Raw genomic sequence first — 26,038 nt, 5'->3', positions numbered from 1 at the left:
CTCATATGATAAGATATGATAGCCTAAGACCCTAAGGAGTTCACAGATTACAAAATTAGGTTATATTTATTTTCAAGACAAATATATATATATATATATGTGATATATAAGATATACATGTGGTAACAAGTACATGCTTCTGGGTCAGAGAGCTTGTATAACCAATGTGGGTAACAGCCAATGTAAAGATGATCTTAACACATGTGAGGAGCCTTGAATCTCCTCGAGTATAGTTTTTATGCGCTTCTAACTATACGTCTACGTTATCAGTAGATAATGTAATTAGTATACTGACCCAAAACACCCAGGAAAAAAAAAGGAAATGGTTTCTTTTCCAGCTATGGCAAGAACGTAACGTCAAAGTTGAAAGCAGTTCATTCTCTATACTACACTGAAACTACCCTGTGCTTTCCTCTATCCCCAAACCTTTACCAGGATTCTGGATAACTTAAAGGGCCTCTACCTTTTTAATTCAATATAGAGATTTTATGAATAGCACAAGATCTTTCCTTTTGGCATAGAGATTTTCTAGTTTAGGTTATTTCCAAGCAGATGACTTGGTCATGATTTAACATACAGAAACATCATATCGATCATCACATCTTCAATGTAAATGACCAAATCTGAGAACTCACTGAGATTTCTTATACTCTTGGAAAAGCCACCTCTGCCCCCACTGTCAAGCCTTCCTTCGGTATGAAGTCCCTGTGCCAGTAGATCTGCTAGGTAGAATAAGAAGGTAGTGTACCTGCAGGAGTCTTGAAGGTCAGATGAGTAGTCTGAATAAGATAACATGGCCATATTGTTATAGGCTATTTTTGTTAAATGAGAGTTAGTTTAGTTTAGCATGAATATGTAGCTGGATACATTTATTTTAAGTTGGTAAGAAAAAAACTAAAGATAAGGAGGACTTGGTGAAGTGAGGGGAGATAAGAAAAGAAGGGAAAGAATCCAGAGATACATGTCTTCCCAGCCTTACTCAGCAGATACTGACCCAAAACATCTAAGAAAATAGAAGGAATTGGTTTCATTTTCAACTATGGCAAGAAGGTAACATCAAAGTTGAAAGTAATTCATTGCTATCCAAAAGAATATTCTGTGAGGAAGGGAATATTCTGTATCTATACTGTGCAGCCAAGCAGCTACTAGCCACATGCGGTTCTCCAGAGCCCTTGGAATGTATGATTGAGGAACTGAACTCTTAATTTTATTTAATTTTGCTTAATTTAAATGTAAATAGCTGCATGTAGACAGTGACAATCTTCTTGTGCAACTCTAGAAGAACCTATTCCAATACTAGAGCATGAAACTGATGTAAGATAACAATGTTAGGGGTCAAGAGAGTCTTTGTAGGGGATGCCATGAGAATCCTTGAAAGAACAGATGCAAAAGGCATTCTTTTAAAAGTTCAACTCTTAGCCAGAGAGACAGGAGAAGATAATTTAGGAGGGTGTTGTAAGGCAGTGTTTTTTTAAAAAACAGATCTAACTGGATAAACAAATAATTAGGTATGATGTAGCAACAAGGCACTCTAAAAGATGCTGTAACAGTTAAGGTGATGGCTGATGTAGCCTTAGGTGACGGCTGATGATACTTAACTATTTTGGTTGACTAATCCCACAAAAGTGCTGTACTCTTGGGTAGCCCCCGGGGAATCACTGACATTACTGAAATGACAGCTTCTACTCCTTACTTTTAAGGAGGAATATACACTTTTGAAGGAATAAAAGAGAGCTAAGCTTAGTGGATAACAGAAAATTTTAATGTCTGTCAAAAAAATCAAGCTCTAGATCAAACTACTATTGCTACTTAGGTTGAAGTGAGCCCCTATGGTGAAGTCCCAGAAGGACAAGTTGTTTATGTTGAAGCCACAACTTCTGCATTTGTGTTGATGACAAATGCAGAATTCTAATAAAAAGATATTTTACTAATAATTACAAATCTGAGAATGAGCCCATTGAAAATAAAGCTGCTGGGGACTTCCAAGTTATCCTAGGATAATGGTGAGTGCCTACAAGTGAATCTCCACACACCCTGCTGAACATCATAAGGAGCAGCAAGTAGAGAAACTAAAACCATACACAAGTCACACCCTCAACATAACTGTGAGACTGAGAAGACTGTGAACTTCAGATTACCTGTAAGCAGCAGAGCTGTCTCTGGAGCTTGTGTCACAGTTTGTGTTGAGAGCAGTTAGATTCTGAGGCAACCACATGAAAAAGAAAAAAGTGGAGTGGAAGAACTATGGATGATGACACAAACATAAAATCACCAGCAGAAAGAGGTGATCCCACTCCCGGTGCAATAATACTGAAAGTTTGATCCAAGATAAGGTACATCAGAGCTTTGGTTATGGGGAAGGGACGTGAAAGGGTATAGATCCTAAGGTTGCAGTCTCTGAAGGTCATTATCTCTGGAAAGAAGTAAAAGAATAGTAAAGAGGAGGCACTTTTTGGAAACTTAGTTGTAAAAAGAAAGAAGAAAGTAAGAGAAATAATTTTAACAGAAATAAGAGGAAATCCACAAAATCAAGGCTATACCAAATCCTCCCCAAACAACTCCTGCCAAAAAGCTACTTATGAAAAAAAAACTATACTTTGCTATGCTGACAGAAGAGAGTACTTTTGAAATCAGAATCTTGTAAGCTACTATAGAATCCTTACTACTACTGCACACAGCTGTTATGAAGGGTCCATAATATAAATAGAAAAAAAAAATGTTCTGTACATATACAAGGTTACTGTAAGGCAATAACAGAAAATGAAAACCAGAGTTCCCCCTGTGGTGTAGCGGGATCTGCAGCATCTTGGGAGCACTGGGGCACAGGTTCGATCTCCAGCCTGGCACAGTAGGTTAAGGCTTAGGTCGCAACTGTGGCTCAGATCTGATCCCTGGCCCCAGAACTATATGCTGTGGGGAGGCCAAAAAAGAAAATGAAAGTTAAATCTTTTGGTTGATGACCATTCCTTTCTCAAAACAAATCATAAAGCAGAAGAAAACTAGACTTAGCACTATAACCTGAATTAAATACTTTAAGCAAGCATTTGCAAATATAGAAAGAATTAAGCGAGAAATTTAAAAAAGCGAAATGGACAAAAATCAAGAAAAAAGAGGTGACTGAACTCAAGAAATTGAAGAAATGGCTCATTGGCTAACGAATCCGACTGGGAACCATGATGTTTCGGGTTCGATCCCTGGCCTCGCCCGGTGGCTTAAGGATCCAGGGTTGCCGTGAGCTGTGGTGTAGGTCGCAGTTGTGGCTCCAGTCCTGCTGTAGCTGTGGCGTAGGTCAGTGGCTACAACTCCAATTAGATCCCTAGCCTGGGAACCTCCATATGCCATGGGTGTGACCCTAGAAAAGACAAAAAGACAAAAAAGAAAAAAAAGAAATTGAAGAAATGAAGATTAAATTATAATGAGTACGAGGGCAGGAATATAAATGACTAAAACTTTAGTAAGGGGCATTGAAGAAAGGCAGAAAAATAATCAAGAAAACAAAAATGAGATTAGAGAAAGGAGTACAAAGAACCAAAGTAGTGAAATGCAAGCTTGGCAAAGATTTCACATGCAAAGAGAATATCTGAAGAAGAGAAATAAAACAATAGAATTAACATTTAAAATGACAATCCAAGGGAGTTCCCATTGTGAAGCAGCAGAAACGAATCTGACTAGTATCCAAGAAGATGTGGGTTTGATCCCTGGCCTCAGTCACTGGGTTAAGGATCCACCGTTGCCCATGAGCTGTGGTGTAGGTCGAAGACACAAGTCAGATCCCACATTGCTGGGGCTGTGCTGTAGGCCAGTAGCTATAGCTCCGATTTGACCCCTAGCCTGGGAACTTCCATATGCCATGGTGCGGCCCCAAAAAAGCAAAATAAAATAATATAAAATGTTAATCCGAGAAAATTTTCTGGAAATAAATCTACGTATTGAAAGGACCCATTGTGTACCTGTGAAAATTGACCCTAGGACAGTTGACTCTGATATATTGTAGATTTTATTTATTTATTTGTTTATTTGTTTATTTATTTATTTTGTCTTTTTGCCTTTTCTAGGGCCACACCCATGGCATATGGAGGTTCCCAGGCTAGGGGTGTAATCGGAGCCGTAGCCACCGGCCTACCCCAGAGCCACAGCAATGCGGGATCCGAGCCATGTCTGCGACCTACACCACAGCTCACGGCAACACCGGATCCTTAACCCACTGAGCAAGGCCGGGGATCGAACCCGAAACGTCATGGTTCCTAGTCAGATTCGTTAACCACTGTGCCACGATGGGAACTTCCTGTAGAGTTTAATAATAAGAAATATTCAGGACCTACAGGTAAAAATAAGTTTTTAAAAAATCACTTAAAAGGGCAGGAAAAGTAAGTATCAGAATTCTCAACATTAATATACAGAGTGAGTCTGGAAGATAGCAGCATTTTCAAAAATGGGAAGGACTGTCTTTAGAATATCACAGATAAGAAACACACAATTTTAATATACCAGAATTGAAGAAATGTGAGTTTGACAAGTGAGCCCTTTCTAAGAGATAGGCTAGAGAATGGCTTCATTCAGTCAAGAGATGACTTGGGAGACTTTGGCAAGAGAACTGATGGTTACTAGTTTTATTTAACTAAAACAACAATGATGGGGACAAGTGTGGGAAATTTTTATTTAATTATATATTCTAATTAAATAGAAATAATGCAGTTTTTTCAATGAGAGAAGAGACTAATATAAATAAAATGAGCTTATTGTTGCATAGGCAAAATATACTACAGGAGTCAAAATATACTATTTAAAACTGGCAAACTAATTAAAGAAGTTTAAATAAAAGAGACCAGAGACATGAAAGTATTAGTATAAAGGATACCTCTAGAACAAATGTGTAAATTTTCTTTTATACCAAAATATATTAATTTTAGGACTAATTGTAATATATACAGTCTTAAAATTTAAAACCTGATGGAATTGAGGCCCAACATATCAATTATATTAATAAATGTGAATGACCTTAAAGAGAAAAAATTTACAAATTGACTTACAAAGCAAGAACAACTATCTATGCTCTATGTAATATGTACATATAAAGTAAATGATTTAGAAAGGCAAAAGTAAAGGGATGAGCAAATTTTTAACAGATAAATTGAAGTAACAAGAAAATAAGAGTTCTCATCCTGCCACTACACAAAGAAGAATAGAAACTGAAAGAATTAAATATGGCCACCAAAAGGGCACTTTATAATGCTAAAGGCCATAATTCACAAAGATACAATAGAAGAAAATATAAAACTTACAAAGAAGATCCATTATGAGTATACATACCCATGAATGAGCAAACCTATAGAGACAGAAGGTAGATTAGTGGTTGTCTGGGAGAGGAGGTTGGGGGGAAATTGTGAGTGAATGAACTAAGGAGGAAAATCTTACTGTTTTTTCATAAATGCTGAAGCAGTCTTTGACAAACTGTTATAGGTACTGTAACAGTATTACGGTTTTAACACTATAACAGTGTTACAGTTTTCAAACTGTAATAGGAATCAATGGATAGTGCCTTAATATATTGTATATGTATATATATACATGTGTGTATATGCACATTGACACACACACACACATAGATGCTTAATAGAGAAATAGGATACATTTCCACTAAATCAAGCTTGCCCTTTATCTCCGCTACAATTTAGTATTCATTTGGAAGTATTGGCCAATGAATATATTTAGATAAGAGGAAACAATCAGAAGCGTAAAAATTGGGGAAGACAGGGAGTTTCCGTCGTGGCTCAGTGGTTAACGAATCTAAGAACCATGAGCTTGTGGGTTCAATCCCTGGCCTTGCTCAGTGGGTTAAGGATTCAGCGTTGCCATGAGCTGTGGTGTAGGTTGCAGACACAGCTCAGATCCTGCGTTGCTGTGGCTCTGACATAGGCCAGCGGCTACAGCTCTGATTCGACCCCTAGGCTGGGAACCTCCATACGCCGCAGGAGTGACCCAAGAAAATGGCAAAAAAAAAAAAAAAAATTGGGGAAGACATGGAACTATATCTGTTTGTAGACATCATGCTAATAATATAGTTGGAAAACTGTAGAAAATATCAATAAACTAGCTCAGACAACCAATTCAGCTAGGTAGGGGAATATAAAAATCAAAATCTTCATGTCATGAGCAATAACCAAGTAGAAGACTTCATGGAAAACCCAATTTATATTATAGTAGCAGAAAAGATAATATCCTTAGGAAAAGCATAACAAGAAATGTATAAACCACTAAGAGGAAAACGTTGAAACACCCCTGAAAGACACAAAAATGTAACTGATTTAAACAAACTGAAACATCCCGTATACATTGGGTAGGTTGGCTCAATATTAAATAGATTTTAGGGGGTTCCTGTTGTGTCTCAGCAGGTTATGAACTCGACTGGTATCCATGAGGATGTGGGTTCTATCCCTGGCCTCTCTCAAGGGTTAAGGATCTGACATTGCCATGAGCTGCAGTGTAGATTGCAGACTCAGCTCAGATCCCCCGTGCCTGTGGCTGTGGTGTAGGCGGGCAGCTGCAGCTCTGATTCAACCCCTAGCCTGGGAACATCCATATATAGCAGGTGTGGCCCAAAAAGCAAAAAAAAAAAAAAAGATTTTAAATTCACCTTTGGATAATTTATAAATTTAATGCCATCTCAATGAAATGCCATTTTTTTCTTTAACTTAAAAAATTTAGGAGTTCCCGTCGTGGCGCAGTGGTTAACGAATCCGACTAGGAACCATGAGGTTGCGGGTTCGGTCCCTGCCCTTGCTCAGTGGGTTAAAGGATCTGGCGTTGCCGTGAGCTGTGGTGTAGGTTGCAGACGCGGCTTGGATCCCGCGTTGCTGTGGCTCTGGCCTAGGCCGGTGGCTACAGCTCCGATTCAACCCCTAGCCTGGGAACCTCCATATGCCGCCGGAGCGGCCCAAGAAATAGCAACAACAACAAGAACAAAAAGACAAAAGACAAAAAAAAAAAAAAAAAAAAAAAATTATACAAATGTTTGGATGGAAAAACAAACATAAAAATAGCTGGGAAGAAATCTCAAAGAAAGAAGACAACTATGAGAATTCAATAGCCCTCCCAGACACTATATTCTGGAGTTTCTATAATTTTTAACACTGTGATACTGGTACATGAATAAGCAGACAGACCAGTGGGAAAAAACAAAGTCCAGAAATAGACCCAGTGTATATGAACATTTAGAGTGTGATAAAAATGACATTTTAAATAATTGGAGCAAACCTGGATTTGTTTTGACAAGTGGTTATGCATTTGGAAAATGAAAAAATTGGATTCATGTGTTTAAAAACCTTTCTAAAAAGATGTATTGAACACATTCATTTTATAAGTTCTCTTAGAATTGAATATTTTTTGCTGAAAAATGAAACCAAGTTTATCTAACCTAGAAGTGAAGTGAAAACATTTTTGAACACTTAGGAAATAAGTATATTATAAATTACCTTTCATTTAGTGTTTCATATATATATATATTGTCTTGAGTTCACAGTGCTTTTATCTTTGTCAACCAAAGTATCCTTTTCCTTACTATTTCCTAGTTTTAGCAAGGGGATTAATGTCTATAATTATATTAGTTTTGCTAATTATTGTGTTGGCAAATAGTATTATTTCCATTATTACTAGTTCATGTATTTTAAATATGCTTGAATTAACCTGTATGTTATTTAAATGAGCTAATATTGAGAATTCTGGATGAGATAAAATATCTTTTTAAAATTTGAAATGATTACTTTAAATCACAGTTTTAACATGAAGTTTGAGATGCTTATATATGCTTTACTTTTGCTAGAAGGAAAATTATAAATGAAGTAGTTCTTGAAGTGGTTACAAAGGTACAATCCCTAAATCCTGTCTAAAGAATGGTCTTGTCTTACCTCATAGTTTTTCATTGCAGCATCCTCAGGAGATAGATGAAAAAAGATTATTTGAACCAATGTATTTTTTCATAAAAGCTGCCTCTTTTTTTATCATCTCCACAGAACCCTTTTCCCATGTCTTTTTCTACTGTACTACTTTTTTATATACTTTTCAGTTTTCTTATTTTAACCGATAGCATTTTCTTTGCTATGTTTACTGAAATATTCTATTATCCTTGAAAAGTTATTCTGAGCCTTCTTTCATCTTCTTCATTCCTTCTTTACTTTGTACATATATTTGTTATTGCACATAACAAATTGTGTTATTATATGATTTTCTAATTTGTATGTCTTATGTCTAAAAGACTGGAACTCATTGGGATAAAGGTATGTCTTATTTTTGTATACTGATGTAATAATACTCAGTAACTGTTTATTTAATGGATTGATGATTAAAACTTTTAAACACAATGGTTCTTATCCTACAGAACATATTGTGGACTATAATATGTAAACTCAGCAAAAACTAGGTGAAAAGACTAGGAAAGATATAGGAATTTAATTAACATTTATATCAGATATTCCTTAATATTTTTAAGCTTTTTGGTTAGGAAAATATGCTAGTTTTTAGAAGTTATGTGTAAACTTTCTACTTTTATTTTAGGAAAAACTGATAAAATATGCAACAGATAGTGAAACAGTGGAACCTGTTATCTCACAGTTGGTGACAGTGCTTTTGAAAGGTTGTCAAGATGCAAACTCTCAAGCTCGGTTGCTCTGTGGGGAATGTTTAGGGGAACTGGGGGCAATAGATCCAGGTCGACTGGATTTCTCAACAACTGAAACCCAAGGAAAAGATTTTACATTTGTGGTAAGTTTGATAATTTAAAATGACAAGAAGAATTCTCTGTCCTAGTAGGATTTCTGTATTCCATTTACAAAAAACTATTCAGGTTATCCTTAGTGGCATCTTGATCTAAACTAGACAATTTAGGTAATTTCTGAGTTTATTCCTTAATACGTTTTTTGTCTTGTTTTGTATTGTTTTTTACTTTTTAGAGCCGCTTGTGTGGCATGTGGAAGTTCCCAGGTTAGGAGTTGAATCGGAGCTGCAGCTGCCAGCCAATACCACAGCCACAGCAATGCGGGATCTGAGCCGCATCTTCGACATACACCACAGCTCATGCCCATGCCAGGATCCTTACTTAACCCAGTGAGCAAGGCCAGGGATCGAACCCACATCGTCAATGATACTAGTCGGGTTCTTTCCCACTGAGCCACAATGGGAACTTCTATTGCAGAGATCTTTGGCCAAAAGCTCTAAATTTGGAGCCCAGCCTAATGTGTTGGGTTCTTTTTTTGTTGTTTTTTGTTTTGTCTTGTTTTAGGGCCATACCCTTGGCATACGGAGGTTCCCAGGCTAGGGGTCCAATCCTAACTGTAGCTGCCGACCTAAGCCACAGCCACAGCAACTCTGGGTCTGAGCCACATCTGTGAACTCCACCACAGCTCACAGCAACACCAGATCCTTAACCCACTGAGCAAGGACAGGGATCGAACCTGCATCCTCATGGGTACTACTCGGGTTCGTTAACCACTGAGCCATGAGGGGAACTCCAAGTTGTGTTCTTTTAAATAAGCTTTCTAACCTAATACTGAGAAATGTTTAAAACCTAATTAATTATTTAAATATTACCATTTAAACACAATTGCAGATACCTCCATGGGAAACTAATTTCCCAGGTATTTTAATAGTATGTATGTAAAAATATTTCCATAGTTAAATGAGTATGGGAAATCTTGTAAAACAAAATTAAATATAGGTGCACATTGTGAATCTCCAAGGGGAGGATATGTTAAAATTATTTTGGGGGACTTCTCAAGTGACCAAGGTTCTACAGAAAGCAATTTAGGACATACTTTACATACAGTTTTCTTTCCAAGGGTTAAAAAACAAAATGTGCCAATTGGTGGAGCTATGTAAAATTTGAATGATTCTGACACTCTATAAAGCCTTAGATGGCTTCTTAGCTATAGATTATATTTTAGTCCTGGTACCAAACTTTGTGTGAACTTTACTAAGCTTTCCTTTTCTAAGTTTAATTCACTTAGACAACTAAATTAAATTCATCATAGAATTCGTGGTACAATTTAAGAAAATTTGTACAAATTTTCCTTTAAGTTTTTTCTTGTTTTTATTGAGACTGGAGTAGAAGATTCAAGCTTTGCCTATGGATTATTGATGGAACTAACAAGAGCATACCTTGCATATGCAGATAACAGCCGAGCTCAAGATTCAGCTGCTTATGCCATTCAGGTAAGAGTGTATATAAACATTGCTGGCTTTATGTTATTAAATTCTAGCAAGGGAGCTGTAGATTCTGTGCTTTTTAAATTTTTTTTAGTTTCATTTTTATTATCAAAGTAATATAAGTTCATGACAAATTGTCAGAGTACAGAAATATACCCTTCTAATAGATTATTATAGGTACTTTGACAAGTTTTTCTATGTACATACAAGTTGTATATCTTTTCTCTATCAAGCAAGGAGATCACAATACTTGATTTCTTTTTTTTTTTTTCCATTTTATTTTATTTTTTGTTTTTTTATAATTTAACAATACTTGATTTCTTTTGCGTTTAGCAGTCTATCTTGTGTAATTTTCCATGTCACTATATATATCTCTAATTCATTCTTTTCAGTGGCTTAATATTCGGTATGAATGTACCATAATTTTATTTATTTAACACTTTAGGTAGTGTTCAATGTTTCGCTTTTATAAAAGTGATTTTGGAGTTCCCGTTATGACATAGCAGAAATGATTCTGACTAGGAACCCTGAGGTTGTGGGTTCATTCCCTGGCCTTGCTCAGTGTGTTAAGGATTTGGCGTTGCTGTGAGCTGTGGTGTAGGTCACAGATGTGGCTTGGATCTGGCATTGTTATGACTGTGGTGTAAACCAGCAGCTGTAGCTCTGATGAGGCCCTTAGTCTGGGAACCTCTATATGTCGTGGGTGTGGCCCTGAAAAAAAGCAAAAAAAAAAAAAAAAACCATTTAGGATATATACATATAATTTCTGAGTACTTGAGTGAATATATCAATAATATAAATATCTAAAAATGAAAATATGTCTCAGAGCAAGTACAATAGTTTGCATTTAATAGGTTTTATCCAAAAGTGTCACCAGTTTATACTCCCTTGACAAATCTGCCTTTTATTAAAATTTTATTTATTTATTTATTTATTTATTTAGTCTTTTGTCTTTTTAGGGCCACACCCGTGGCATGTGGAAGTTGCCAGGCTAGGGGTCAAATCAGAGCTACAGTTGCTGGCCTGCACCACAGCCACAGCAACATAGGATCCAAGCCGAGTCTGCAACCTACACCACAGTTCATGGCAATGCTTGATCCTTAACCCACTGAGCAAGGCCAGGGACCAACCTCCGTCCTTGTGGTTGCTAGTTGGGTTCATTAACCACTGACGGGAACTCCCCCTTTTATTAAAATTTTAAATCTTTGCCAATGTGACAGATGAAAATTGGTATTGTCTTATTTTAATTTGCATTTAATTATGAGAGAGTGTAATATCTTTTATATATCTATTGTTTTTTTGTGAATTTTCTCTAGGTGATCTTTTCTACCTTTTTCCCGTGGTATTGGCTTAAATTTTTTTTTTAATTGATTTTTAAGACCTATTTGGATAGAATGAAATTAACCCTTTGTCTACCATACATGTAATAAGTAGTTTTCTGATTTGGTTTTCTTTGCCTCTTTTTATGGTATTTTTTTCAATGAAATACAATTAATTTTGTTAAACACTCAGGTCTGAAATTCATGGTGAAAGACCTGGGTTAAAGTTAAAAATTTGGAGGTATTCATAATAGAGATGATATTTATTTAAAACTGTGATTCTGGATGAGATGATCAACAGAGGGAGAAGGTAGAGGTAAAAAGGTTCTTATAATTGAGACCTGGACAATGAGAGGTCAGTGGGAAGAAGAGAAAAGAAGTAAAACGGACGGAGTTACCAATAAAGTAGAAGAATATGGTATTCTGGAAAACAAGAAAGTGTTTCAAGAAACATGCAGTGATCTAAATGCTGGTCGTAGGTATAATAATTTTAGAGTTGACAATTGACCATTGGTTATAGTAACATAAAGGCTACTGCTGATCTTGTTAAGAGCAGTTTCAGTGGAATTTAGAAAGCCTTATTAGAAAATTTTTAAAACATGTGGGAAGAGAGGGAATAGAGAAACTGCAGAAACTCTTGAGGAGTGTTGCTATCAAGGAGAGCAGAAGAATGAGATGGTAGCTGAGGAGGAAAGAGAGAAAAGATGGGAAAAATAACAGTATGTTTATATGTTGCTTGGAAACAGTTCAGCAAGAGGAGAATATGATGATATAGAAGAGAACTGATATAATACTATTTTAAGTAGGTGAAGAGATGTGGAATATAGCATGCAAATGGAAAGTATCCTTCTTTAAAAACAAAAACAATTCATCTGTAGTAAGAAGAGAGAAAGAGCATATAAGCACTGATACTGATATTGCTGTCTGGGGAGATATTAACATGGAAGTTGCAGAGGTCTCTTCTGTTTGCTTGTTTTCTCAGCTGAAATATGAAGCAAGTGTTTTTTGTTTGTTTTTTCCTCCAGTTTCACTGAGATATAATTAACATACAGTACTGTATAAGTTTAAGGTGCACAGCATAATGATTTGACCTATATCATGAAATGATTATCACAGTAAGTTTAGTGAACATCCATCATCTCATATAGATACAAAATTAAATTTAAGAAAAGGTATTTTTTCCTTGTGATGAGAATTCTTAGGATTTACTGTCTTAACATTTCATATATAACATACAGCAGTATTAATTATATTTATCATGATACATATTATATCCCTAGTATTTATTTATAACTGGAATTTTGTACCTTTTGACTGCCTTCATCCAATTCTCCCTCTCCTAACCCTATATTGGTGTTTTTGTTTGTTTGTTTTTCTTTTTTTCTTTTTTGGCATATGGAAGTTCCTAGGCTAGGTGTTGAATGAGAGCTTCAGTTGCCATCCTACACCACAGCCACAGCAATGTGGGATCTGAGCCGCGTCTGCAACCTATGCCACAGCTCACAGCAACACTGGATCCATAACCCACTGAGCAAGGCCAGGGATCAAACCCATATCCTCGTGGATATTAGTCTGGTTCGTAACCAGCCGAGCCACAATGGGAACTCCCTAATGTTAGTGTTTTTAAGAGTTAATATAAAATGTCCCCAAACTAAAAAGTTTGAAGATTGCTAATTTACTCAGTTTGTTATTGGAGGTTGATTATAAGGACTTCTGACTTTGCAAACATCAGAAAAAGCTGGCTTCAGACAAAATTTTAATGCCATTTTAGAGTTAAATGAAAATGAGTTTTTAGTATTTCTTTGAACTTTCACATCCTTCCTTTTATTAAAAAATAGTAAATATAAGTGCATTTTATCGATATTTATATTTATTTTTAATAAAATACTAAATATAAGTATATATTAGAAATTGCTTATACCTTATAATTATCAGTAATATATCTATCTCATATAGTCATTTTCAGTGGAATTGGAAGGAAGGAATAGTAGATGAAAGATATAATACCCTAACATATTTGTCTTGTTTTAAAGATTAGTATTAGAGATAAAGTTTTTTTTTCCTTCATCTCTAAAATCTCGTTTTATTTTAAGTAAAGTAAAATATAACCATTTAGTTTCTGGGCTTGAAGAGTAAATTGGCCTTTAACATTTGCATCTTATTTTCAGATTTATAAGCTCAGAATTTTATACCTAGAATTTGAGCTATCTTAATTTTTCTAGCTATTCTGGACTTGTGATTACTTTCATTTAAAATCAGAAAAGGTTAAATTCTAAGAACCCTGCAAATATAGAAAATTCCAGTTTTTCCTCCAAATAGTTTAATCATATATTTCAATACATGTTATGTATAGCAAACAAATTACATGTTCAAGTACTGCCACAGCTTTGTGACCTAAGTCACCTAAATGGTTTTAAGCATTAGGTAAATGTCCTAAGCAAGTACACAACTTGAAAATTTTATGATTTTATGTATTCTTCTCTGTATTTTATAACTTTAATTGTGTAGAATGTTGATGGATGTAATGTTTTATCTGTTTCACTGTCAATTTACAAGTGTAAAATATGTATTTGTAGGAATTACTTTCTATTTATGACTGCAGAGAGATGCAGACCGATGGTCCAGGTCACCAGTTGTGGAGAAGGTTTCCTGAGCATGTTCGGGAAATACTGGAACCTCATCTAAATACTAGGTCTGTAGGCTCATTAAAACTATCTTCATAAAGTTGTTTTTAACTTTATAAAATAAGTGTTATTTTTTATATAACTTTAACATTAAAATATTTTTAGTATGTTTTATTATGTATTTGTCTACTGGGATTTATGCTTATAATCTTGTCAAATCTTGGTTCAATTTTGTAGCTTTAAGGAGTTCCCATTGTGGCTCAGTGGTAACGAACCTGACCAGTATCCATGAGGATGCGGGTCCAACCCCTGGCTTTGCTCAGTGGGTTCAGGATCTGGGGTTGTTGTAAGCTCTGGTATAGGTTGCAGACACCGATCAAATCTGTTGTTGCTGTGGCTGTGGCATAGACCAGCAGCTCCAAATCAACCTCTAGCTTGGGAGCTTCCATATGCTGCACCTACGGCCCTAAAAAAAAAAAAATTTCTCTAACTTTTAAGTATTTAGTCAAATTCATTGAAACTGAAAGGATTAATTTTCTTTTTAATTCAACTGTCAGTAGTACTTTGAAAAAAATCTGCTTTAAGTTGAATATGAATTGAAGTTTTTGGTAGGTCTAATTAATACAGAAATTGAAGAGTTTAAAGCTAGTGCTAAACCTTTAGGAATCCCAGTTAGAGATCAGGGATTTTTTTTTTTACCCCTACCAGTTTCTCCTCATGAAAATATTTTCTCCTACTTAAAAAAAAGTACTTTCTAACCTTTTTTTTTTTTCTGTTTTAATAACTTTGTCAGGACTGATTGAAGTCTGTAAATTGTTTTTAGTTAGAAACTTTAATTTTAGATAGTCTAAAGTACAAGCTTATTGAGAGTTCCCATCGTGGCTCAGTGGTTAACGAATCCAACTAGGAACCATGAGGTTATGGGTTCGATCCCTGGCCTTGCTCAGTGGGTTAGGGATCCGGTATTGCCATGAGCTATGGTATAGGTCACAGACGCAGCTCGGATCCCTTGTTGCTGTGGCTCTGGTGAAGGCTGGCAGCTACAGCTCCTATTCAACCCCTAGCCTGGAAACCTCCATGTGCTGCCGGTGCGGCCCTAGAAAATACAAAAAACATTTAAAAATAAAATAAAATACAAGCTTATTAGATATGTGACCTTGGATAATTTAGTGTTTGAGCCTTAGTATAATACCTAGACTTGTGGTAAAATTCTTCGTAAAGAATGTAAGTATGTATACTTATTTGCTAGATGCTCTTTTATATTTAGAAACATTTTAAACATCATTTTATTTCTTATAAATAACATTACTCGAAGATATATTTTACTAAAATAAAGTAATATTTGTTTTTTCTTTTTTTTTTTGAGGACTCCTCACTTCATTATTTTTTTCTATATTTTATAGCACAGACAGATGCTTAAGATTCTGTAATCTAATGGAAAGTTTATAGTTTTTAGTCACATAGATCCAAATTTGAGTCTTGGCTCGACATTTGCTAGCTCTGAAGTCTTGGGCTAGTTACTTAATATTTCCAAGTCTCAGTTTTTTTCATGTTGAAAATGTGGATTGTTTTCCTTTATGTGATCATTAGGAATAAAGGTAATATTAAAAATTTCCTAGCAGAGTATCTGACATTTGATTTATATTCTGTAATAAATGCTTATTCAATTTCAGATTGTTGAATTTTGCTTTTTTTGGAAGAGGTGGGGTTGCTATTCCCTATTTCATATGAAGGAGAAGCTAACATTTCTCCTTACTTATTATTCAATTTAATATTTTAAAAGAAGCCAATATTTCCTCCCAACTTGTTCTTTTATAAGAACATATAAGTGGTCATTTATAAGAGTGATCTTAGCAAAGCAACGAGAATTCTTATGATCTTTCTTTTATATCTGAGAGTTTGAAGGAACATCTCAGATGGTCCCTCAGTGATAAAAGTAAGATTTATCTAGCTAGGATCTGCTCACTGAAATTGCTGCCTCATAATATAAGAGATCAATAGAGAGCAATATTAATGGAATCGAAACATTTCTTATGAAACATCAAGATACCAGGCTAGCCAATAGGGCGGTTTTATTGCTTGGACTGTTTGGGTTTTGCTCCAGAAGGCCTGGGAGAGATAAAGGACTTCCTAAAAGTTTATCTTCATTTTTTCTGCTTTAAAGTTGTACTCCCAGATTCTTCCCCCACCCCCAACTTAGGCTATTTATTTTCAGTCACTAAGTCTGGATCAAAGGAGTGGCTGTATTTGGGAGATTTGATTTTTAGAACTTGGTAAATCAACTGTAGTTCAAAGTTGCCACAGAAATAATTTTAGGAGAAAATATCAGGATATGTCTTGGTAGATATTTACTTGCACTCCAGTATCAGTGGTTTTCTAGCTAAGTTCACCATAAAACTTGGTAAAAATCATCTAGAGAATTATATTCATAGTGATCAAACCAGAGAGATTATTGGATTTTTCAGTTTTTAGCAATTTGGGATACAGTGAAATATGTAATGTTTGCTGAGAACCTTTACTATATGGCATTAATTGTATTTGTCATTTCTTAACATTCTGCGGTGATTGAAAAGGAACCCACTTACCTCAAAAAATTGCTTTCCACATGTGTAATATGGGACCTATTTGAACGTGTTTAAATGTTAATGCTGAAGAGCAAATAGAAAAGATAATTTTGAAGTTATGAAAGAGAGAAGTGATACTTGAGATAATAAGGACCCTTAGGAGCATCTAGTATTATAGCCATGTATCTAATGGGAGATTAGACTAGAGGAAGTGAAATCTTTTTCTGTTATGGGGGAGATAAAATAATGGATAGAATTTAGCTAATTTTAGATTTAGTTGTGGGATTGTGTTAATGGGTTTTTTTTTTTTCCTCCATGAAGTAAAAGGTGTGGGAGATGAAATTATTGACTGAAGGTGGCAATGGACACAACAATATAAATCAACTATAATAAAAAAAATTTTTTTTGCCGTCCTGCTGCACATAGAGGTCCCCTGCCAGGGATCAGATCTGAGCTACATCCACAAAGCAAGCCAAAACTGCAGCAATGCCAAATCCCCAACCTACTGTGCCAGGCTGGGGATCCAAACCAATCCCAGTGCTCCCACGATGCTGCCAATTCTGTTGCACTACAGCAGGAGCTCTAAATTTTTTTTTTTAAGTAACAGAAACCACTATACAAATGTTTTTAAAAATTAAAAAAAAATTTAAATGGGAGTAATAGTGATACCTAAAATAAAAATAAAAAAACAAAGCATTCAAAAATTGAAAAAAAAAAAAAACAGTGGCAATGGAGTCGATATAGGTGATATGAGGAGAGGTGATGATTTGAAATAGCCACTAGAAAGAAGAGAGAGCTGATGAGGAAAAATTAGAAGGATTTCTGGGCAAGATAGAGGTCTGTTGAAGTTGAAGACTAAAATATATAGAAGTACTGATCTCATAGGCAATAGAGTGATTTTTTCCTCTATCAGTGCGGTGGTCTAGTACCATTTCAGTGAAGGCAGGCATTTAGATTGATCCAACATTGAGAGGTTGATGATGGGTACCAGCTGGTAAAAATAGTGTGACAATGAAGTAGGTAGAGAATATTACCAAGAGAGTGCTTGAAGTGTGGAGACTGAGCTGGTTAGGGAAAGAGGTAATCAAAGGAAGTTATTATAGATCAGGAGAGTTTAGTAGGGTCGAGGAACAGAAGAGCTCAATGAGAGAGAACAAATGTGTTAGAGTAACTAAGTGAAAGAACTGGAAATTTGGAAACTGCCAACAAAGCAAAGTTCATTTTGGAAGTGAGGAAGTTTCCCTGTATTCCCAAGGGAGTCCCGATAAAGAAGTAGAAGAGAAAGTCATTGATAAGTCTTCAGTTTGATTTGATGGCCCAGCCAGACATTGCAGACACTTTGGATGACAAGACTTGAGGAAGAAAGGAAACAGTGATCAATGTACCAAAGTTATCAGTGAGTTTAGAAATCAGTAAGTTTGGTAGATAGCCTTCCTTAATGAGGAGTAGAGAGTAGTATATATACCTGGGTATCTTGAACCTCAAAGGAACAGATTTTTCTTAAACAAGGTTGGAGTTGGAAGGATCTGAAAGGAGCACCGAGGAAGGGAGGAGGCAAACTCAAATCCTTTGAAGTACTTGGAGTTTGCAAGAATGATTTCCCATCCCACTGTTAAGAAGGCTTTAGGAAAGTAGTGACTTTAGCCACATTTCAGTAAATGCAAGGCAGTAATGGGGTAGTCAGTAAAGGAGGTAATACAGTTTCTTATACTTACTTTAGTAAAGTTCTAAGCGGATGAATATATATTTATATATTTTTTAATAAACACAATTTTTAAATTACAGATATAAGAGCTCTCAGAAATCAACAGATTGGTCTGGAGTAAAGAAGCCTATTTACTTAAGTAAATTAGGTAATAACTTTGCAGAATGGTCAGCATCTTGGGCAGGTTATCTTATAACAAAGGTAAGAGAATTCTATTCAGAGTTTAACTGAATAGAAATTGTAAAGGAAACAACATTTGTCTGAATCTATAGCACACTCAGTAGGCATTGAAATATTTGTGCTGGTAATGATGGAAACTTTTGTACAAAGTGTTTACTGTTAGAGTAATGATTTCTCTGTTACTGTAACAGTTTCTGAGTAAGATAATTATTTTATTGAACAAATTACTGTAGTTTTAATGTGTTTGTAAAATGTCTGTTACATTATGTCTGTTTGCATTGTAAAGAATATTGTCTAAAAGGATGTAAATATTTTATCAGACTTCTTACATAATAAAAAGATGTCTTATGTAAGAACAAGATACATTGTCCCTTAGTGGCTGCTTCTAAAAGAGGACACATTATCTGAACTTCCTCCAAAATAAAAATAAAGATTTTCTAAAAATGAAATTCATGGGATAATAGGTATATACTTCTGTTTTCTGAATATGGAATTTTTTACACACTGGACAGATAAAAGGTACTCTGTGTTCCTCAGAAATGTTTAAGCCATATTTAAAATTCACAACTTTTGTTAGTTCATATTTCTATTAGTGTTTTAACATATTATAATAATTTGTATCTGGTAATTTCAGGAATTTTCTCTCATTTTTTAATGATTTTTATTTTTTCCATTATAGTTGGTTTACAGTGTTCTGTCAGTTTTCTACTATACGGCAAAGCGACCCAGTCTCACCCCCTTCCTCCACACACATGCGTATTCTTTTTCTCACGTTATTCTCCATCATGCTCCATCACAAGTGAATAAAGTTCTCAGTGCTATAAACAGGATCTCATTGCTTATCCACTCCATATGCAATCGTTTGCATCTCTTAACCCCCAGATTCCCAGTCCATCCCACTCCTTCACTCTCTCCCTTGGCAACCACAAGTCTGTTCTCCAAATCCATAAGTTTCTTTTCTGTGGAAAGGTTCATTTGTGCCATCTATTAGATTCCAGATATAAGTGATATCATATAGTATTTGTCTTCATTTTTTAATGAACTTACTGAAAATATGTGAAATGTAGAATACTGTTAAATTAATTACTTTCTACTGTAGAATATTTTATTTAGTTTTAGTTTAGTTTTGGGGATTTTTAATTTTGTTTTTTGGTGAAGAATTTATATTTGAAGAAGGAAAAACCTTTTTATGAGAACAATTATGTTGGTAAATTAAAGGTTAGAGTATACCAATAAATTTGACTCTAACTCCAAATAATTTAATTTTTTATTTCTTTCATTTTTTTCTGTATAGTTAATCACCATTTTTTACTTATTAAAAATGTGTATCTTGGACTTAATGTGCTGCCCCAGGGCATATTTTTTGCTTACTTTCTTCATCTATGTGCTTAGGAAATAACGATACTAAATTTAATGTTGGCTAGGTAAAATATACTGTAGCTCGGGAATTTAATCTGTAACAAAACGTGATGCATTTTTAGGTGAACTATAAGGGGAAAAGATAATTTTTGCTGTGGTAGTTGGCAGTCCAGGTAGCTATATTGCCTGTAGGGGTCTCAGCAGTGTAGGTACTTAACCAGAGAGTTGGTAATCTGAAACCTCCTTGCTTGAGTGTCTTTCTCAATAGGAGAATACCCACTCTGCAAAGATAAATTAGCTCACGTGTTGTTTGTTGGCATTAATCAAAAGAATAAAATGTATAAAACTACTTACTCTCTTTATATCACTGGGATTTATAGGTTCGGCATGATCTTGCCAGTAAAATCTTCAACTGCTGTAGCATTATGATGAAGCATGATTTCAAGGTGACCATCTATCTTCTTCCACATATTCTAGTGTATGTCTTGTTGGGTTGTAATCAAGAAGATCAGCAGGAGGTAAGAAATATCATTTTATTTGGTTTCTCTTTGTCTAAACATTTGTGCAATGTAATATTAAAAAGGCTACATATTAGTAGGAAATGTAGATCAATGTATGCTATGCATGTACATATCTAAATGCTTACAGAGTCCTTTTAAAAATTTTTATTTATCAAACAATTATGTAATGCTTGGTTCACATCCTTTACCTATTTGGGTTGTGTACATGTGTGCATCCTTTTTACATAATTGGTAGGAGTTTGGAGTTTGATCTGTATTCTAGTTTGTGCCAGTCATATCTTAGAAAAATTTTTTCCAATTAGTAATTTTCTTTGTAACCTTTCTTTTATACCTTTTTCCATGCAGAAAGTTTACATAAGTGCCAAATTTATACATCTTGTATAACTTTGGAATTTTAAGCCTTTCATGTGATGCTTCTCTTATCCAATATCATGAACATATTTTCCTACATGTTCTTTTGATCCTTTTGTTTTTACATGCTCTCCAATTACTCTGAAATTGATTTTTGCAGAGACTGTGAGGTATTGTTTTACATTTTGTTTACTGCTAGTTAATAAATAATTTCATTATCACCACGCTGGCAGCCAACCAGGCCAACTAGCTCTGGGCCCACTCCCCGGGCTCAAGTGGACAGCAAACACGGGTCCCACACCCCATCCTCCTCCATCCTGGCTGGTGTCTGCCACCATCACATTGCAGCCCATGAAAATCCGCACCTTCTTGGTCTCCGTCCAATGAGAAGAAGACTGCTAGACCCACTGGGGGCCAGATGCCCCCTTCTGAGCCTAAGTTCCTTCCTCCAGGGGCGGGGCAAACTCTCCCCCTTTTGCTGATGCCACTGCCACCACCACCACAAGCCATTAAAATGCCACTACCAAGGTCTTAAAAAAAAGAAAAAAAAAATTTCATAATCATTTATTGAATAATCTAAAAGAATTGTTAAATATTTATTTTTGTGTTTATTTTTGTGATATTTTCTTTTTCAAAGATACAATTTATTGGCTTAATTATAGATGAGATTATTATTAATCCACGTTGGATTTTTTTTCTATTTTTTTTTAATTACTCAAATGAATTTGTCACATCTGTAGTTGTATAATGATCATAACAATCTGATTTCACAGGATTTCCATCCCACAGCCCAAGCACATTCCCCCACCCCCCAAACTGTCTCTTCCAGAGACCAGAAGTTTTTCAATGTCTGAGAGTCAGCATCTGTTCTGCAAAGAAGTTCAGTCTCTCCTTTTTTCAGATTCCACATGTCAGTGATAGCATTTGACGTTGGTGTCTCACTGTATGGCTGACTTCACTTAGCATGATAGTTTCTAGGTCCATCCATGTTGCTAAAAATGCCAGTACTTTGTTCTTTTTAATGGCTGAGTAACATTCCATTGTGTATATGTACCACATCTTCTTGATCCACTCCTCTGTTGATGGACATTGAGGTTGTTTCCATGTCTTGGCTGTTGTAAATAGTGCTGCAATGAACATCAGAGTGCATGTGTCTTTGCGAGTCTTGGTTTTCTCTGGATAGATGCGCAGGAGTGGAATTGCTGGATCAAATGGCAGTTCTATGTGAAGTTTTCTGAGGAATCTCCATACTGCTTTCCACAGTGGTTGCACCAATTTATAATCCCACCAACAGTGTACTAGGGTTCCTTTTTCTCCACACCCTATCCAGCCCTTATTGTTTGTAGACTTTTTGATGATGGCCATTCTGGCTGGTGTAAGATGGTACCTCATAGAGGTTTTGATTTGCATTTCTCTAATAATGAGTGATGTTGAACATCCTTTCATGTGTTTTTTGGCCATCTGTGTGTCTTCTTTGGAGAACTGTCTGTTTATATATTCTGCCCATTTTTGGATGGGGTTGTTTGCTTTTTTTGGTATGGAGCTGCAGAAGGTGTTTATCAATTTTGGAGATGAATCCCTCGTCAGTTGATTCACTTGCAAAGATTTTCTCGCATTCTGTGGGTTGTCTTTTCATTTTGTTTAGGGTTTCCTTTGCTGAGCAGAAGCTTTGAAGTTTGATTAGGTCCCATTTGTTTATTTTTGTTTTTACTGTCATTACTCTGAGGTGGATCTGAGAAGATGTTGCTGTCATTTATGTTGGAGAGGGTTTGGCTTATGTTTTCCTCTGAAAGTTTTATAGTGTCTGGTCTTCTATCTAGGTCTTTAATCCATTTGGAGTTTCTTTTTGTGTATGGTGTTAGGGAGTGTTCTAATTTCATTCTTTTCCATGTGGCTGTCCAGTTTTCCCAGCACCACTTATTGAACAAGATAAGAAGATAAGAAGATTATTTATAATTAATCCATGTTGGATTTTTTTCTTTTGAAAAAAAAAATTTTTTTTGTCTTTTTAGGGCCACACCTTTGGCATATGGAGGTTCCCAGACTAGGGGTTGAATAGGAGCCATAGCTGCTGGCCTGCATCACAGCCACAGCAATGCCGGATCCTTAACCCACTGAGCCAGGCCATGGATCGAACCTACATCCGCATGGATACTAGTCAGATTCGTTTTTGCTGAGCCACAACGGATACTCCTCTTTTGAAAATCGTTGTCTTATAATTATTAGTCTCTAAATGTCAAGTAGTAGTAAAATAATATTATATTAAACATATTATTAACCATAAAATGGTTCTCCTTAGGTTTATGCAGAAATTATGGCAGTTCTAAAGCATGACGATCAGCATACCATAAGTACCCAAGACATTGCATCTGATCTGTGTCAACTCAGTACACAGACTGTATTCTCCATGCTTGACCATCTCACACAGTGGGCAAGGCACAAATTTCAGGCACTAAATGCTGAAAAATTTCCTCAAAGCAAATCAAACAGAGATAAGGCAGACTCCATGGGTAAGTCATAACTTCTGTCTATTTCCTTCTTTTAATTATTAACCAATTAGCTCCTTCCTGGATCAATTCTGTAATTTAAGCACTAGTTTTTAGAGGACCTATGTTTTCTTGCATACCTTTTTTCCCCTTAAGCTGGCCTTTTTACTGAGCAAAAGCAGTGAATTTATAGTTAGAAAAACTCTTTAAATTCTTACTCTCAGAGTTCCCATTGTGGCTCAGGGGGTAATGAACTCAACTTATATCTGTGAGGATACAGGATCAATCCCTGGCCCCACTCAGTGGGTTAAGGACCTGGCATTGCCATGAGCAGCAGTGTAGGATGCAGATGTGCCTTGGATTTGGTTGCTGTGGCTGTGGTATAGACTGGCAGCTGCAGCTCTGATTAGATCCCTAGCTTGGGAACTTCCATATGCTGCAGGTGCAGCCATAAAAAAGATAAAAAAATAAAAATGAATTCTTACGCTCATTTCCTTAGGTAATACATATGACTCGTTTTTCTTTGCATAAAATAGGATTGATATTATTTCTTTTAGAAGACTGAGGATTAAACAGGTTGGTGATTATATAAAGTTTGAAATAAATGCCATGTTAATATTGTTATTAACCCACTTATTCCATGTCTTCTCAGCATACTGTGTGTGTATATACCTGTCTGTATACATACACGTATTTGTATAGCGAAGTGCTCTTTATCCTTTTTCACATATGAAATAGTTTTTGTAGTCTTTTTCACATTTAAGTTTCAAAGATTTTGATATCATTTGCTTCATGGTCTATTTTGCTTTTCTTTTTTATTGATCTCATTCATTTTATTTTTTTTTTCTCCCTGTCTCTGGTAGTGTTTGGTATCTAGCAGGTTCTCCAAATATGCTTAATATATGTTACTTCACTGTACCTCGCTACATCTACTGTTGTGCTATTTGTGTTATTTTTTCCCTGTGATATTAAAACTCCCACTAAGATGATTAAAGAAGAATCTCAATAGAGTTTAAAATAATACTTGCCCCTATGATAATAAGCATTTGGTGAGAAGAATTATTCATCAGACAGTAATGGATACTCTTTTTGGGGGGTTGGGTTTTATGGCTGTACTCACAACATATGGAGGTTCCCAGGCTAGGGGTCAAATTGGAGCTGTAGCCACCAGCCTATGCCACAGCCACAGCAGCGCCAGATCCAAGTTGCATATGCGCCCTACACCACAGTTCAGGGCAACCCCGAATCCTTAACCCCCTGAGTGAGGCCAGGGATGGAACCCGCAACCTTATGGTTCCTAGTCAGATTCATTTCCACTGCACCATGATGGGAACTTGGATACTTGTAATGTCTTTGAATTTTTGTGTTTTTCATTCCTGCAGCAAGTAGGTAAAGTATATGATCCTTCTTCCACAGCCATTTTAGTGGACATCCCATGATTTTTTCCCAAAGCTTTGAAGCTAATTGAAAAAAATGTCTAAGACCCTTAAGGAAGCCTTCACTTACACCAAGTTCTCAGTTTGAGGGCATGTCCCGTTTGTTCCTGTATCTGTGGAAGCACATAGATTCCTGTTTAGGCACAATGGTTTGTTATTTGTTTCTAAGATTTCTAAGATTTTTTGGATTGAAAATAGTTATCTGGTTTTCTCTGGAATATGGCTAATTACATATTTTACATTAATTCAACAATTAATGTTTGTTCCTGTTTCTGCATGTGGAATAATAACAAAAAACTGAACATGAACTCTGTTACTACCATTTCTTAGTAATGTAGTGAAAATTCCAGCTTTAAGAATAACATTTTTGGAGTTTCTGTCATGGCTCAGCAATTAACGAACCTGACTAGTATCCATGAGGACGTGGGTTCTATCCCAGGCCTCACACAGTGGGTTAATGATCTGGCATTGTTGTGAGCTGTGGTGTGGGTTGCAGATGCAGCTTGGATCCCCTGTTGTGTGGTATAGGCCAGCAGCTACAGCTCCAATTCGACTCCTATGGGAACCTCCATATGCCACAGGTACAACTCTAAAAAGACCAAAAAAAAAAAAAAAAAAGGAATAACATCTATAATGATTCAAAAGTACAGTACAGTAGGAGTTCCCATTGTGGCACAGAGAAAACAAATCCAGCTAGGAACCATGAGGTGGCGAATTCAATCCCTGGCCTCACTCAGTGCATTAAGGATCTGAAGTTGCTGTGAGCTGTGGTGTAGGTCACGGATATGGCTTGGATCCCACATTGCTCTGGTTGTGGCATAGGTCAGTGGCTACAGTTCCAATTTGAACCCTAGCCTGGGAACTTCCATATGTCGCTGGTGCGGCCCTAAAAAGCAAAAAAAAAAAAAAAAAGTACAATACAATAGTCCATGGTGGAAAATAATATTAAAAAAGAATATATATATATATATATATATATATATATATATATATGACCAAGTTACATTGCTGTACACCAGAAATTTACACATTGTAGATCAACTATTTTAATTTAAAAAATTAAAAGAAAAAATAGTATAATACCTTTAACATTTCTCATTATGTGAAATGATTTACAAATTTTAATGGAAGTACAGAACTTATTTTAAATATAATTTACCTTGCATTTACTATCTTGATTATAAAATTTGTTTCCTGTTTTCTACTTGCTATTGTGAATCATTATTAAAATTTATAGGTTTTAAATAATTATTCTTAAATTGGACATGCCAGAAGTTTCTTATTTATGTCTTTTCT

General features: G+C 35.6%; 1 protein-coding gene across 5 annotated transcripts in view; it reads left to right on the top strand.

The window, feature by feature from the left end:
• The window catches only part of ATR (ATR serine/threonine kinase), a 114,574-nt gene that overhangs the window by 43,004 nt on the left and 45,532 nt on the right, over positions 1-26,038 (top strand). For 2 of the 5 annotated variants that reach the window (XM_084989926.1, XM_084989927.1), the window contains exons 22-27: positions 8,551-8,757; positions 10,090-10,203; positions 14,093-14,208; positions 18,490-18,610; positions 20,329-20,466; positions 23,120-23,330. In XM_084989926.1, coding sequence (XP_084846052.1) covers positions 8,551-8,757; positions 10,090-10,203; positions 14,093-14,208; positions 18,490-18,610; positions 20,329-20,466; positions 23,120-23,330 — 907 coding nt within the window. Of the gene's footprint in view, positions 1-8,550; positions 8,758-10,089; positions 10,204-14,092; positions 14,209-18,489; positions 18,611-20,328; positions 20,467-23,119; positions 24,419-25,596; positions 25,655-26,038 lie in introns of those variants that run through there. The other 3 variants (XR_014824067.1, XR_014824066.1, XR_014824068.1) reach the window with 3 other exon arrangements.

The sequence above is a fragment of the Sus scrofa genome, chromosome 13 (assembly GCF_054392235.1).
Source record: "Sus scrofa isolate SSC_HxYL_T2T_F1_AM1 chromosome 13, Sscrofa_HxYL_maternal_Yorkshire_Landrace_v2.0, whole genome shotgun sequence".
NCBI lineage: Eukaryota > Metazoa > Chordata > Mammalia > Artiodactyla > Suidae > Sus > Sus scrofa.
Note: the sequence above shows the minus strand (reverse complement) of the source record. Positions and strands in the feature narration are given on the sequence as shown.